The sequence below is a fragment of the Talaromyces marneffei genome, chromosome 1 (genome assembly GCF_009556855.1).
Source record: "Talaromyces marneffei chromosome 1, complete sequence".
NCBI lineage: Eukaryota > Fungi > Ascomycota > Eurotiomycetes > Eurotiales > Trichocomaceae > Talaromyces > Talaromyces marneffei.
Window position 1 is genome coordinate 5,879,758 of NC_072348.1, and position 13,172 is coordinate 5,892,929.

General features: G+C 47.0%; 4 protein-coding genes across 4 annotated transcripts; 1 reads left to right on the forward strand and 3 right to left on the reverse strand.

Moving 5' to 3' along the window:
- Positions 1 to 315: 315 nt before the first annotated feature.
- Positions 316 to 1,476, reverse strand: EYB26_002161 (uncharacterized protein; the record flags this gene model as incomplete). Its single annotated transcript, XM_054261467.1, has 1 exon — positions 316 to 1,476. The coding sequence occupies one exon, from the start codon at positions 1,474 to 1,476 to the stop codon at positions 316 to 318; it is 1,161 nt and encodes a 386-aa protein (XP_054117442.1).
- Positions 1,477 to 2,522: 1,046 nt separating this feature from the next.
- Positions 2,523 to 4,056, forward strand: EYB26_002162 (uncharacterized protein; the record flags this gene model as incomplete). The annotated part of the gene is made up of 2 exons (XM_054261468.1): positions 2,523 to 3,240; positions 3,302 to 4,056. 2 exons carry the CDS (start codon positions 2,523 to 2,525, stop codon positions 4,054 to 4,056), a joined length of 1,473 nt encoding a protein of 490 aa, XP_054117443.1.
- A 449-nt stretch (positions 4,057 to 4,505) lies between these two features.
- Positions 4,506 to 5,813, reverse strand: EYB26_002163 (uncharacterized protein; the record flags this gene model as incomplete). The annotated part of the gene is made up of 3 exons (XM_054261469.1): positions 4,506 to 5,190; positions 5,266 to 5,715; positions 5,773 to 5,813. 3 exons carry the CDS (start codon positions 5,811 to 5,813, stop codon positions 4,506 to 4,508), a joined length of 1,176 nt encoding a protein of 391 aa, XP_054117444.1.
- Positions 5,814 to 8,536: 2,723 nt separating this feature from the next.
- EYB26_002164 (uncharacterized protein) lies at positions 8,537 to 9,109 on the reverse strand (the record flags this gene model as incomplete). The annotated part of the gene is made up of 1 exon (XM_054261470.1): positions 8,537 to 9,109. One exon carries the CDS (start codon positions 9,107 to 9,109, stop codon positions 8,537 to 8,539), a length of 573 nt encoding a protein of 190 aa, XP_054117445.1.
- Positions 9,110 to 13,172: the final 4,063 nt, after the last annotated feature.

Here is a 13,172-nt window from a genome sequence, read left to right on the forward strand (position 1 = left end):
TTGCGGCGTTTTTTGTATATGAGGTTTTGTACTTTGATCTGGAGGCTTTTTGTGTTTTGGGCATTTGGGAATGTTTTGTTGATGCCGGTTTTTTGTATGAGCATGATAGATCCAATGGATGCTGTTAATAAATATCCCGGTTCAGTGGTAGAGAGTAAATCGTGTGTCAAGGGTAGAAGAGTTGAAGGTATGAGGTAGAATGAGTCATGTTCTTTGGTAAAATGTATACAGTTAATCTATCAATACAAGTTTGTTCAGTACAGAATTCATCAACCCAACAAGTCCACCCAACAAGTAATAATGCAAAGAATCTCCTCACATCTCCGGTACACCGGGATGGGCGACGTTATCAATACGGCAGACTGTATTGCAAGGTTGTGGAGCCTCGCCTGTCAAGTTGTAGGCGATCTCAATCCATTCAATACCCAAATGTACACTGTTCCCCACTGTCAGATTGCCAGACCATAAACCACCATCACTCCAGATGTTGACTATCAATCTGCTTGGATCGACAGGAATGCCATATGCCAGGCTAGCCTGAAGTTGATTCTCAACGTACCAGCGAGACATGCCCGGAAACCAGTCGAGACGATAAGTCGACCATGTTGTCCATGGGACGTGAGAATCGACGGCTACTTGAGATCCAGGTATCACGACGTTGCGAATCGGATCGTAGTCGGGCTGATTGGCGTAATGCGCGCGGTTAGGAGGGTCTGAAGTCAGAATTTCAATGTCTGACTCGCTTGTTCGGGAGAAGAAGGTGAATATACCAACGCAGGCACCGGTTGAAGGCGGCAATCGCGCTGCAATGCGTTGAGCGAGAGGGTCTTCTTGAATACGCATGTCCGTCATTTCATCGTTCCTCTTGCCAAAGGCATTGTTTTCGAGCAGTGGCGGAGAGAGAATCGGCTCGTCGTTGCCAAGAATGCGAAGTCGAACACGGAAAGAAACGTGCATGAAGTTTTGAATACCCGTCTCAATCTCTGCAGTTGAGGAGTACTTTTCGAATCTCTTGGTTCGCATAGCAAGGAAGCTGGTGCCGCCAGCCAGGGACCTCGTCAGGAAGGCATTCTTGTTCGAGTTTGCAATGGGAATAGGGAAGAGGAGAGATCCACTGCGTTGCCAGTCTTGGATCAGCCAATCGGCCGCGAATGGTGTATCTTTGAGCAGTATAGGTGCAGCATTGAAGTCTTTGTTCTGGTGTATAGCACTTGCATCTGCTTGCGTAACGGGTTGGAACTGGAAGTCTTTGACGGCTAGAGCATTGAGTGGAACCTGTCGAAAATCCCAGAATTTATGATGCTGAAAGTGTCCAGGATCGGAGCCTGAGACACTGTAGCAATCACAGGATCTTCCTCTTTTATCAGCAGTGGTCGGGTCTACTGAGAAGCGTGTTTCACCCTGGTTCGGTGCTGATAGAGCGGTCGACAAAGTTGACAGGGCTGTCCAAACGAGGAAGAAGAGACTGTATTGCATGATGGAATAAGTATATAGAACGTGTATGGCTCTATTCAGATAGGGGATGTGCTGTGATGTTGCGGCTTCAATTCATCTATGATTGTTGCTGCGTAAGTGGTGAAGTCTTCGTTCTCGATTGAGGGAGTTGTTGACCACGACATGGAGGAAGGAGAGCACCTGGCCATCAAGCGAGGCAGGTGCACCCAAGGAAAGAGCCATCCTATCTCCTCTCATAGTGTAATGAGGATAAAATATTTGTATGTTTCGTTTCGATCTGCTTCATTCTGATGGTTTTGCTTTCAGCCTTGCTTGACTGTGCCACCGATCGGACATTCACTGAAGATGATATGATGGGGTCTCAGCCAGTCTTGCCAGCATATTTCCTAACCAGTATACTGGCGAACTCGCTTTCTAAGAGAAAGATAGGTCCATATCCTCCCTCATGTATGATCTCTATGAAGCATCCCGAATGCCAACGACGAAGTAGGGCATAGTAGGGCAAATGTTGTGATTTCCTCAATAGGAAGGAAGTCGCTAAAATTGGGAATTTTTGGGGGCAAATTCAGACAACGCCATATATTACAAGAATTACACAAGTTGTCGTATTGGCTGGGTAAGAAAAAATACAGACATGCAACAGACAGCGTCACCGAAGCCACACAACATGGGTGCTGTGCCAATAATACAGCGGTAATGCAATACGAGAGCGGGGGCTGACTCCGATCACAGCCATTTATTGGCTGCTTTACCGTTACAGCCCGACACCATCAGCGAACGCTTACCGCTAAATAAACTAGTGGTACTAGCGCAGACACGCCCTCACAAAAGCGTAGGAATGACCGGGAAAGGCCCAACCCTCCCATTCTCTCTCACAAAATGGCGGATTCCCTCCTTTATTACGGCTGTCTCCCATCATTTCGCCTCTTTCACCCATACATCCATCGAACCATCGCAGGCACCCCCCTTCAAGTGACCGCAAACCCTACTTTTCCAGTCTCAGTACCGCCAAATTGACCCTGAAAATGAGCAGAACGTGTTGAAAGCAACCCTATAATCGCTTGACAATGACCACAACCCTTGAAAGAAGCCTCTCGAGGGCTTCTAGTATGTCCATATCGGTGTCCAGTCCGCTACTCTCGGTACACCGCGACATCACTCCTCCAGCCATGCCCGACGTGGGCGTGGCTCACCTCCACGACCGCCTGAACTATCTTGACTCCCGAATAAGCGAACTTCGCTCCGTCATATTGACCAAAGACTCCTATGTGGAACGCCGGAACAGAGAAGATTTATATATTCGACGCGAGTTTGAAGCCCAAAGAACAATCTCCGAACGTATCGATGTCGGCGTGACCATACTCAAGACCGAATTAAATCAGATCCGGAACAGCGTCTCGTCGTTGAACGGCGATACAGCTTATTTGTGCAACGATGTCGCCCGTCTCCAGAAAAATGTCCAACAATTGCAAGTCGACACTGCTTTTCTACGTAACGATGTCACTCGTCTCCAAAAGAGCGTCCTACAGATCCAGGTCGAATTGGAAGCTCTGAAAACGGAGGTCGGTGGCTGTCGTACGGAGATCAAGCAGTTGCACACGACAGTTCAGCAGTTACATACGGCAGTCAATCAATCCGAACGCGTTCGGTTCAATTCGTTGGCGACAACAGTTCACGCTCCTATAAATGCTGTTCCCAGGATCAATCAGGATGGCGCGTTACGATACCCCAACTATTTCCCTAGGACTGTTTGGCGTTTCTGGTGTTTGAAGAAACGAAGTCGAAGTGAGTGCATTAAGATTTGTATGTTTTATCAATGACGTGTGTCATTCTAACTTATTTGAAGTTGATCGCCTGGTTGAGCTTGCCGAGTTCTACGAGGTCGAAGGATATGAGTACTGGGGTCGGAACCACCATGATGATGTACCGTGGGATGACGACGATGATTCTTCAAGTGACTATAGTGATCGACCCAACAATCTTACACGTGCAGAGGCAGTATATCAGTATCCTGAGGCGTGTCATCAAGCTCTGGCGGCCACCTTGGGACTGAATTATCACAAGATCCGCAAAGCAGTTGGAGAAAGCCCTAATTCGCGGATAGCGAGTGCCCCAAAGAGACCGGCTGAAGATATGGTCTCGAACCCTCATGTATCTAGACCAAAGCCAGTCAAGCTGGCTAGACGTCTAGGCGATGTCTCGCCAACTATGCTACAGAAGCTCGTCTATGGCGTTCCTTCTGTGGCTTCCAAGTCAGTTTCCTCGGAACTCGACGATAGGCTCGTATGGCGTGAGCCTGGGCGCGAGGGGTCTGAGATTTCAGACGAAGCACTATCCAAGTTGAAGGGTCTTTCGAGCGACATAGGATCGATACTGCGTGCCATTGAACGTGGAAAGCTTTACGTCAAAACCGAACAGATGCACGTCTCACCCACAGAATCGCGCCCACGCGCAGATATCATCAAGGAGGGGAGCCCCGATGCACCATCTCCAATGGCTGTCGAAGAAGCTCGCTCTACACACACAGTTTCGACTGAAATCATATCCCCGACAGGATCCCTCCCGGATACCCTCCCGGATACAGCCAGCATGCTGTCCTGAACCATCATATCCAACGTATAGTACCGGAACACACCCCTTCCCCTTTTGCACTGCACAGCATTTATGGCGATTTGGCATTTACACGGCGTTTTGAAATTTAATACACGAACTTGGAAGATACCCTGCATAGCGAATGGTTTTGAGGTTGCTTTGCCTGGATATTGAGATGGATATACTAACCATTTCATGCTATATACATTGTAAATATTCTTTGCATGAGTGTATATATTGTGGAATGAACCAACCGAAACTTACTAAACTCATGTTCATGTAGACTTCACCTATCATATCAATGGGATTGCCTAGGTAAGTCCGTCTGCGCGATATTTACAGATACAATTCGGTACGAATACGGCTCACCACGTCCTAACCAACGCTAATCGCATTCTCGTCAATATGAATATTGATAAATCATATATTTTATATACAAACTTCTCCCCCGTTCATGGCTAATTGGCAAGTGCTTCGTTTTGATCCTGGCTTCTAGGTCCATGACCACCACGAACTTCAAGTTCAACTTCGTCTTTAGCTTCGAACAGCTCGTCTGCGTCTTCGTCTTCTTCGTCCTCATCGTCGTCGTCATCGCTTGAACCATCACTGGACGAACCCTCGCTACTTGTATAATCCTCCTCTTCTTCTTCTTCTTCTTCTCCACTTCCACTCTCAGCTTCATCCGGGTGATCTTTCAGATACACTTCTTCCAAGACAAAATTTCCCATATTAGCCGACGTCAACGCGTCAGCACCCGCAGCTTTCGAATCCTCTTCTTGCTGACAGCGTAGATCATCACTCATTATATATATGGTAGGAAACTCAAGCACACTCCTCCCACGAAGAACATCCCGTAACGTTGCTGAGGGTTGCAATGGGACCAGCACAATATCCTTGGTGGCTGCTCGATGACGATGAAGGTAGAAGTAGATGTTTCGATGTGAATTCGTATTGTCGATAATCTCTCCGGTAGTGGGGAGTTGCTGTTGTTCATCCGTAGAGATATCACTGATATCGCTTTTCGGAACCGGGAAAACTCGATCGTAAGCTTCTTTGAACGGCGTGGTCTCCAGACAAGGTCGGACTATTTTCTGGCCGGTTGAGGGTACAATCCATTCGACGCTCCAGTTGAGACATTTATGTCTGTTTCTCATGATTAGCCCATCTCACCTTTGGAGCATGACAATTTGAGAAGAAAGGGAAGAGGAGCGAGCATACTTAGGATGAACCCTAGAATGATTCATCTTCCTCCTTGACAAACCCGCCGGAGCTCTGACAAGTCTAACACCCGCCTCCTCCGCAGCACGCACAAACCCCAGCTCCCCCTTCACCAACCTCGGCGCCTGCTTATCACCATTCGGACCTCTTTTCCTTTTCTTGCCTCCATTACTAGTGTCGCCAGTCTTCTTTAGCATATACTTATGATCCAACTCAATCCCTCTATTCTCCGCATCGCGCTCGGCGCGTTCGAGTCGACGCTCAATCCCCGTGATAAAATTAAAGTCGCGGTCGAATGACGCCTCGGTCTCGAGTTGTGATCGCGTCAGGTAAGCGGCAGGGTCGCGGACGCCGGTACATGATGACCAGGTTTTGTGTTTGCGGGTGCAGGGTAAGGAGCATGTGCGGACGGCGCAGCGAGGACAACGGTATTTGGGGACGTTGATGTGGCTATTAACTCCGGGTTAGATCATGCTATTTTGATATACTTTATTTAAGAAGGAGTACCAGATATTGCAGAGTTGGGAGAGGAGGGATTCTTCGGACATGGTGATTGTGGTTAGAAGTGTTGCAGTTGATCGGAGTTTGATTGAGTTGATGACATCGCGGACGGAAAAGTAGGAGATAATTTTCTTATCGGCCGGTCTTATCGATAAGGTCTTGATAACGATACTACTAGAACATTTGTACATAGAGATATCTATTCGACTGTGGTTTGGAGCGCACCCCCATTCGCAATCATACAGAAAGAAAAGAAACCAAAATCATTGTCGGATAAGACCAGAAGACTCCCGAAATCAGATTATCCTGGTAGTTGCCTTTCATTTACTCGGCGACTATCACCGAGGAAGGAACGTATCCAACGAACGTCAATTCATTCTATTTTTTTTCGTTGTGACATACAGATTCATTCCGGCTCGAATACACAGTTGATAATGTAGAATTAAACAAATTCGTAGGCAACAGGGGTACCCTTTTCTAAGGGGAGGACTGGTTCTTGACATGATTGATTTTTGATCCTCGGACGGGCTTGGGTAAAAGCTCCACGAGTGAAACTGCCTCACGTAGTCTGGAGAGATGCTGACATGGGAATAGACAGGGGTTAGATAAAATCGGGGGTGGTGTGTTAGATATTGAAATTAAAAGGAGTAGGGGGGAAAGGGCTCAGTATGAAATCAACCGTCGGAGACGGGCTTGACGAATTAAGACTTGGTATAGACAAAAAACCTCCTCCCCCCAAACACCAACTTGCGTACCCTAGAGTGGGTTTGAAGCTTTGAGTACTACGGCAAGAAGATACAAGAATGATGCAGATAACAGGGAGATGGTCGGGAAGAGATGGCAATGTTTCAAGAAGAAAGGAAATCGCAAGCCTTACAGCGAACAATCCCTGGACCTTCCCTAGAGTGCATCAATCGATTGAGAATTGACGAGAACTCGATCGATGAGATTGAGAGATTGAAACCAATCACACGATTGTCGTTTTCTTCCTAACACTTAAGCATTTTTTTCATCAAAGGCAGCTCGGAGGGCAAATGGATCAGACAGAACGTTGTGTTCTAAGACAAAGATCGATGTCATTCTATTCATAGATGGCCAACCAGTTTATCATAGAGTTCAAACATACGGTCTCAGTATAAGAGAGTAGGATCTCATAATGGAGAGGCATAGTCTATATCTCTTCTGTAGATGGTTAGCTTTCCTGCCTCGTTGTCTCATGAGAGGAAAGGAAGGGGGAACACACTTGCAAATTCTCAAAACCGATGTCATAATGCAACCATCGCCCAAAACCCCATCGAAATGAACAGTACTCCACTGCTTCTCTCTCAGAACTCAGCAAACAACAACTGGGTATATCGGAGATATACATCAGACTCTTCTCCGACGTTGTCGTCTCCCTCAATCGCGGTAGAAGGACCAATGAATCATATACTAAAGACAAGGATGAAGCACCTCTCCCTTCCTGCCTATCTTCTGCCTCATATTTGCCGACATCAAATTATCTGGATACAGGAGTTATCGTTGATTCGTACAGACCATTATCCACCGAAGGCTTCCCTATCGATTCAATGATGTTACCAACATTCTCTTCCCTCGCATAGCATAGCTAAGCACCGATCTCCCAGTTAATTTGTCAGCTTTGGTGGTGTCATCGATGAATTTGAATTTTTTCATTGCTTCATATCATTGGACAAAAAGGGAGAAGGGAAAGAATTACATCTCATCTATAGTGTGGTTGCATCGTGACGTATGGGTGGTGTTGTCGTCAGCGCTTATCGATAAGCTGACCGATGACGATAGCTGCGTATGCTTCTCCAGTCAGTCAGTAATCACAAGCCAAAAACTGCAACTCGCTATGCTACGGTTGCAGAGTTACAATTACACCGGAAAATAAGTGAGAAGATGAAGCTTATCAATAAAGATCATGTATGTAAAGTAAACTAACTAATGCGACGCGATGCAATGCAAAGCAAGCAAGCAAAGCGATGTAAATGCTATCCTATGTATGTAAATGCAAACGCTAACAGATATGCCACGCACAAAACAAACCTCAGAAACAACAAATATGGTATCGTAGCGATATCGGGGTATTAGAAATAGAATCAAACAACAAGTGCGTACATGAGGGGTATATATCTCGAAAGAAAAATGGTATCAGGCAGCAAGAAAGATAAAAAGTAAAATCAATCCGGAAGCAGTAAACAAACTCCATCGCTGGTGGGATGAACAGATAGCCCAAAATGACGACATTCACTAACTATTATGGAGGGGTAAAATTTGTAATGGATAAAAAGGGAAACACATGCCAGATACGGAATGTCGGATAGGTAGCGATGGAGGAGTGAGTCACTGAGATGAGGAGCGGTGAAGAGTCACGAGTGTTTCAGTTGCCTCTGTTGTTGTCTCGGAGGACGCTGCACCGAAAAGGGAAAAAGAGGTAGCCGCGGGTCGCGCTCTGTATTGTCAATACGGTATTGTATTGTATGACAGTGGAAACGGTCTAACGGGAGGGTATTGGGGTAACGGCAAATTAGCCGTTACGGACCAGGGTTAGGCCAGGCGTAAGGTCGCCGCGCCGTTACATCCGTTCATTCACCGATAAAAATGAATGAACAGAGGAGCTGGTGGTGATGATAATGTCGATGTTGGTAGAGTCGATAGAGCGGGTAGAGTCGTAGAAAAGAGTAAATGGCATGTAAGAAGCGAAAAGAAGTCGAGTATCGGCGCCAGCGCAGGTACTGAATGTAAACATGTGAAAGGATGTAAACAATCACATGCGGCTGGCCTTGGCCGATGACGAAGACGATCGATGCTTCTTGCTCGCGACAGGACGCTTCTTTTTGCTGCGTTTGGCGTTTTCGCGCTCAGCTGCAGCCAACTGCGCGACTTTGAACGCTTGTTGAGCGCGCGCGTGTGCGTGTACATGTGCCAGGAATCGTGCTCTTCGCTCATCCTCTTCGGCTGCTGCTCGCATCATTTGGATCTGCTCTTCGGTGGTAAGGTCTCCTGCTCCAGAGGGCAGGTAGACGGGGTCTGAGGCAGCTGATTCTTCATCTATCGCGCTCTCAGAAGGAGGTGTGATGGGCAGATCTGTGGGGAAGAGGTCTTCGTCGGAGAGGTAGGAGCTGGCGGTTGATTCTTCAGACTCGAGGAGAGATGGTCTATTAGGCCAGGAGGGAAAGGCACAAGCTGAGCTCATTCCCATGGCACTGGAGAAGGAAGATTTGCGAGGTGTAATGTCGAGTAGACCATCGTTGGGTGTTGGTGGTGGAGGTGGTGGTGGCAGTGATGATGGGGAGGGCGAGGAGGATGTGCTCCCGCTGTAGCTGTAACTGAACCTCATGGTGGATATGTGTTGCTGTGTGTACAGTGGGTGAATGGAAAAAAAAAGTCAAGTCGGGTGGAATAGGCGAGAATATATACAACCGTGTAATCACAGGATTGTCTGGCCCAAAAACAGTAAGATCGGATACGGGGAAGTTCCCGGCAGTTTGTGGGTGAGGAACCGGCTAAACCGCTTCTAGTAGAAAAAGGGTGTATTTCCGAGGTTGACCGGAAGAAGTGTCGGAACCAGTCTTTCAATAGTTGAGTAAACAGTTTGTTTGAATATATGAGACGAAAAAGAAAAATAAATAAAGAGAGACAGCCAGGATAAATAGATAGCGGCGGTGATATATGATAAAGAGCGGTGACAATCAAACGGCCCCTGCAGCGCAACGAGGATGCAACAATAATAGATAATAGGGCGAGGCTTGCAGCAAGTGTCGCCCCGTGGAGCGGTCCGATGTGACGGTCAGGCTGACTGTGACTTGGTGGGGTGGGGATAATTAGTAGCCGCTGGAAAATTAGAAAAGAATAATAATTTTCTGCTAACAGCGCTTGCCGGGGTTCTAGTCGGGTCTTTTTTTGCTCGCTGGCGGCGATTTGACTAGGATGGATTAGGATTCGTGACGAGGCGCTCAGCCCTGCTCTGGCGGCCCAACACGGTAATTCAATAGGCGGTGGGAAGAGCCAATCTGGGCGCGGAGTTTGAGTACTGCTGTTTGGTTTGTTGTCCTTCTGAACTGAAAGGCAAGTCGCAAGGTATTTATCACCAACCCCGGAATAACAGAATCAAGCCTGGGGGTGCACAGACACAGTCCACTGAGGCCACAAAGCAAGGTTGGAAGGACTGGATGTGTAAATAATTACTGCTTCCGGTCGGTCGCGCTGTGCAACTTGCTGAAAATGAGAATAGCCAAGCAGATTCCCCGATAGACTCTATCGATAGCCGCAAGGGATGCAGATAGAGGCGGTGAATCTTGCGGTATGTATGTCAACCAAACACCTCACACGGCAGGATGCACTGGCTCTTTTCCCCGGTCGATCGATCGAATTCTCAGTTAGCAGTCAGTGCGGTGAGGACAGGAGTATGCAGTGAAGAAAAAATGTCAAGTCGAGTTTGAAATGTGTCTGATGCAGGCAGTATTTATCTCGGACTCTGTCTGTCAGACTTGAGTATGTGGGAATCTAGACCGGCAGTCACACAAAGGAGCTTGGGACGCTCTTTGTCTTAGACTTTCTCCTCTTTGACACCGACTCCTTTGACGTGAATTCGATGGATCGAATAAATTGAATAAACCCAATCAATCACAAATCAGAAATCAGAGCCAGGCAAATAAAAAACAAAAAGAACAAAAAGAACAAATGCGACCGACACTAAACCGGCACGGGCCGTACTGGAAATTAATGTATTAACGGACAGATCGATTTCGAACGTGATATCTGAATCTCGACTTACTCCGTACTTATATACCTACTACATATGACATTTCACATTCAATTTCAATAAAAGCAATTCGGCCCAACACATCCACATATCCAACACGATGGATCTAGTCGATCCAGGGGAAGCGGGAAGCGGACCGTCGCCATGCTGTCGGGGTGATACTATATCAACTAATTCGCACTAGGTTTCTCTACAGTGGATAATCTCATTTCGTGGGCTAAGTTATCCCCAGCAGTCGCGACACACCCGCTACGTTACTTGCCTGGAAAGGAAATATCGCAACGGGAACCCCCCCGGTCGATCCTTTGATGTTATTAATTATCAATAACTAGTTATCCGCCCCTATCCTACCTAGCGCTTTGCATTGAATTCCAAAGAATACGATCCCAGCTGGAAACTGAGGTTCGGTTCGGCTGTTGGTCGGGTGTTTCCACTGTTACTCTCCCAAGTATCCACAGTACCGCGTACCTGGGAGCTTGTAAGCTTCGTAGCTGGTGGCAACGAAGGTTGGTTTCAAGATTAAGGAGAACTCTTTTTTCCTTGTCATTGGAAAATATTGATTGTAGCTACCCCATTGGTACATTACTACTCCGCGTACATCAACACCAGTGGCGAGTGATCAGTCCCAACCAGCCGGTTTTCGTGGCTTTAGACATAATTCAGAAAAGTTTAAACAAACGGAAGCACTTCCGTTTGCTTTACGGAGTACGGAGTATGATGTCCTTTTTATGAGACATCAACATAACCCAAGGGCCTAGCCCCGTTTACGTTTGCACGCACTAACGCGGGCTAGGCGAAATCCCGGGGAAGCTACCGCCGCTCTTCCGCGGGTCCGCTAAGCCTAAAAAAGAAAATAATAGTAATTCCATCCCTTGGGTTTAGACTTTCCGGATTCCCATCTCTCTGTGGTGTGGTAGAACTCAGGGGTGTTTCCGATGCAGGTTGATGGATGCAAATCGATCGATTGTAGGTCTCCTTGCGGGGGACCGGGAATTTGGGAATGAAAGCTCTCTGTTGATCGATCACAATACATAACACAATTTTTGAGGACATGTGCTTCCCCGGTTGCCACCAGATGCTAAAGTTATCGGTGTCTAGGCACGAACTAGAGTCATGGTCGATGCTTGGATTTTGGCCAGAATAAAAGTAGAGGCCGAGGTACGCGACTCTATTTCGAAATTTCGCTTTGGTGTTGTTGCGTTAACAAGCAAACGCCCCTTTCACGTTGCCGCTACTAGGCTCTAGTGTGGTCGGTCACTGTGGTGGCTACCACGGTGTTGGTAACATGCTTATCCCTTTCTCTGTTTTTGCGACTGACTCAAGTTACAGAATCACAAATCAACATATTATACATACTACATGTAGATGGACAATCTCCTTGCTTCATCTTGAATTGATCTGAATGTACTACATAGTATGTATATCAAGAATGATACACCGCTCCAAGTGCGTCATCATACTGCCGCTGGCATGTACACATCCGATTACCGTGCATGAAAAATGCTGTGTGGCTGCTTCTGCTGCTGCGGGCTTGCTTCAGGGGGCTTGGTGGCTGAGCGCCACGGAATCCGTGGGTAGTACTTCTCGATTGGGTAAGTACCTACGGGATGGCGTGGAGAAATCCCGAGGCACGTACGACGTAGTATATATACTATGTAGTAGGTAACTTACCTACGGAGTATACGGAGTACTCTGTATACATTTCGGGTATGGACTACTCCGCGCTGCCACCTACATTTCGATCGCGTAAAGGACGTTAAAAAAGGGTGCAAAGTATCTTCTCATTTTTGCACTATTAATGAGGTACAAACGATATTACGTATATCGGACAGTTTTTCGTCGCATTGCGTAAACCATAAAATCTAGAGTTCTAGACTCCATTTCGTCCACTGAAGCTTCACTGAGAGAGCTTACTCATAGGATAGCCGACGATTAGCCGAGTTCGCAATTTCTAATGAGCCTAATCCCGATGAGGAAATTATAATGACACTTAGACGCACCAATCATGATTTGAGAAATTAATCTTCTTCAGAAATCGGACCTTCCGCTGGTGGATACCCCCTTGTCGCATTGTGCCAATTTCTTGATGTCTGACTGGTTGGATAAAAATTAAGGATTCCCGTCGCCTATGGATAATATTGCTAGTGCTACCACGGCATAAAGGCGAAAAATAAGAAATTCCACCCCCAGTCGATTTTATCCAGCCAGCGTATTATTTTAGTGTGCCGCGACAAGTGCGGGTTTTTACACGGCGGATTGCCGGAAGACTAAGACCAGGACTAGGGTTTAGGAAGCGTTCTAGAAAGATTGTGGAAGCAATTAATATTACATAGAAATCCTAGCCCCCTATCCATGGGCTCGTGCCAGCCATGTAACATGGTTACTACGTGGATTATCGCTGTTGCGTCGGCGAACTGTTTCAACAGTCCGTTCTGTTACTTCTGTGCCATTTTGGGGGCAGAATGCGAAACGGTTTGGCTTTCAACAGATAAGAAGCGCGGAGACTCCAGATCTGCTACACGTGGTATCATCTCCCGGCCCCCCTGCTTCGTAAGGATTCTTCAGCCCCCAAAACGACATTCAGTATCGCATATCGTAAATGCAGTGGATACGCCACGCCGTTAGTATCTACGATGAG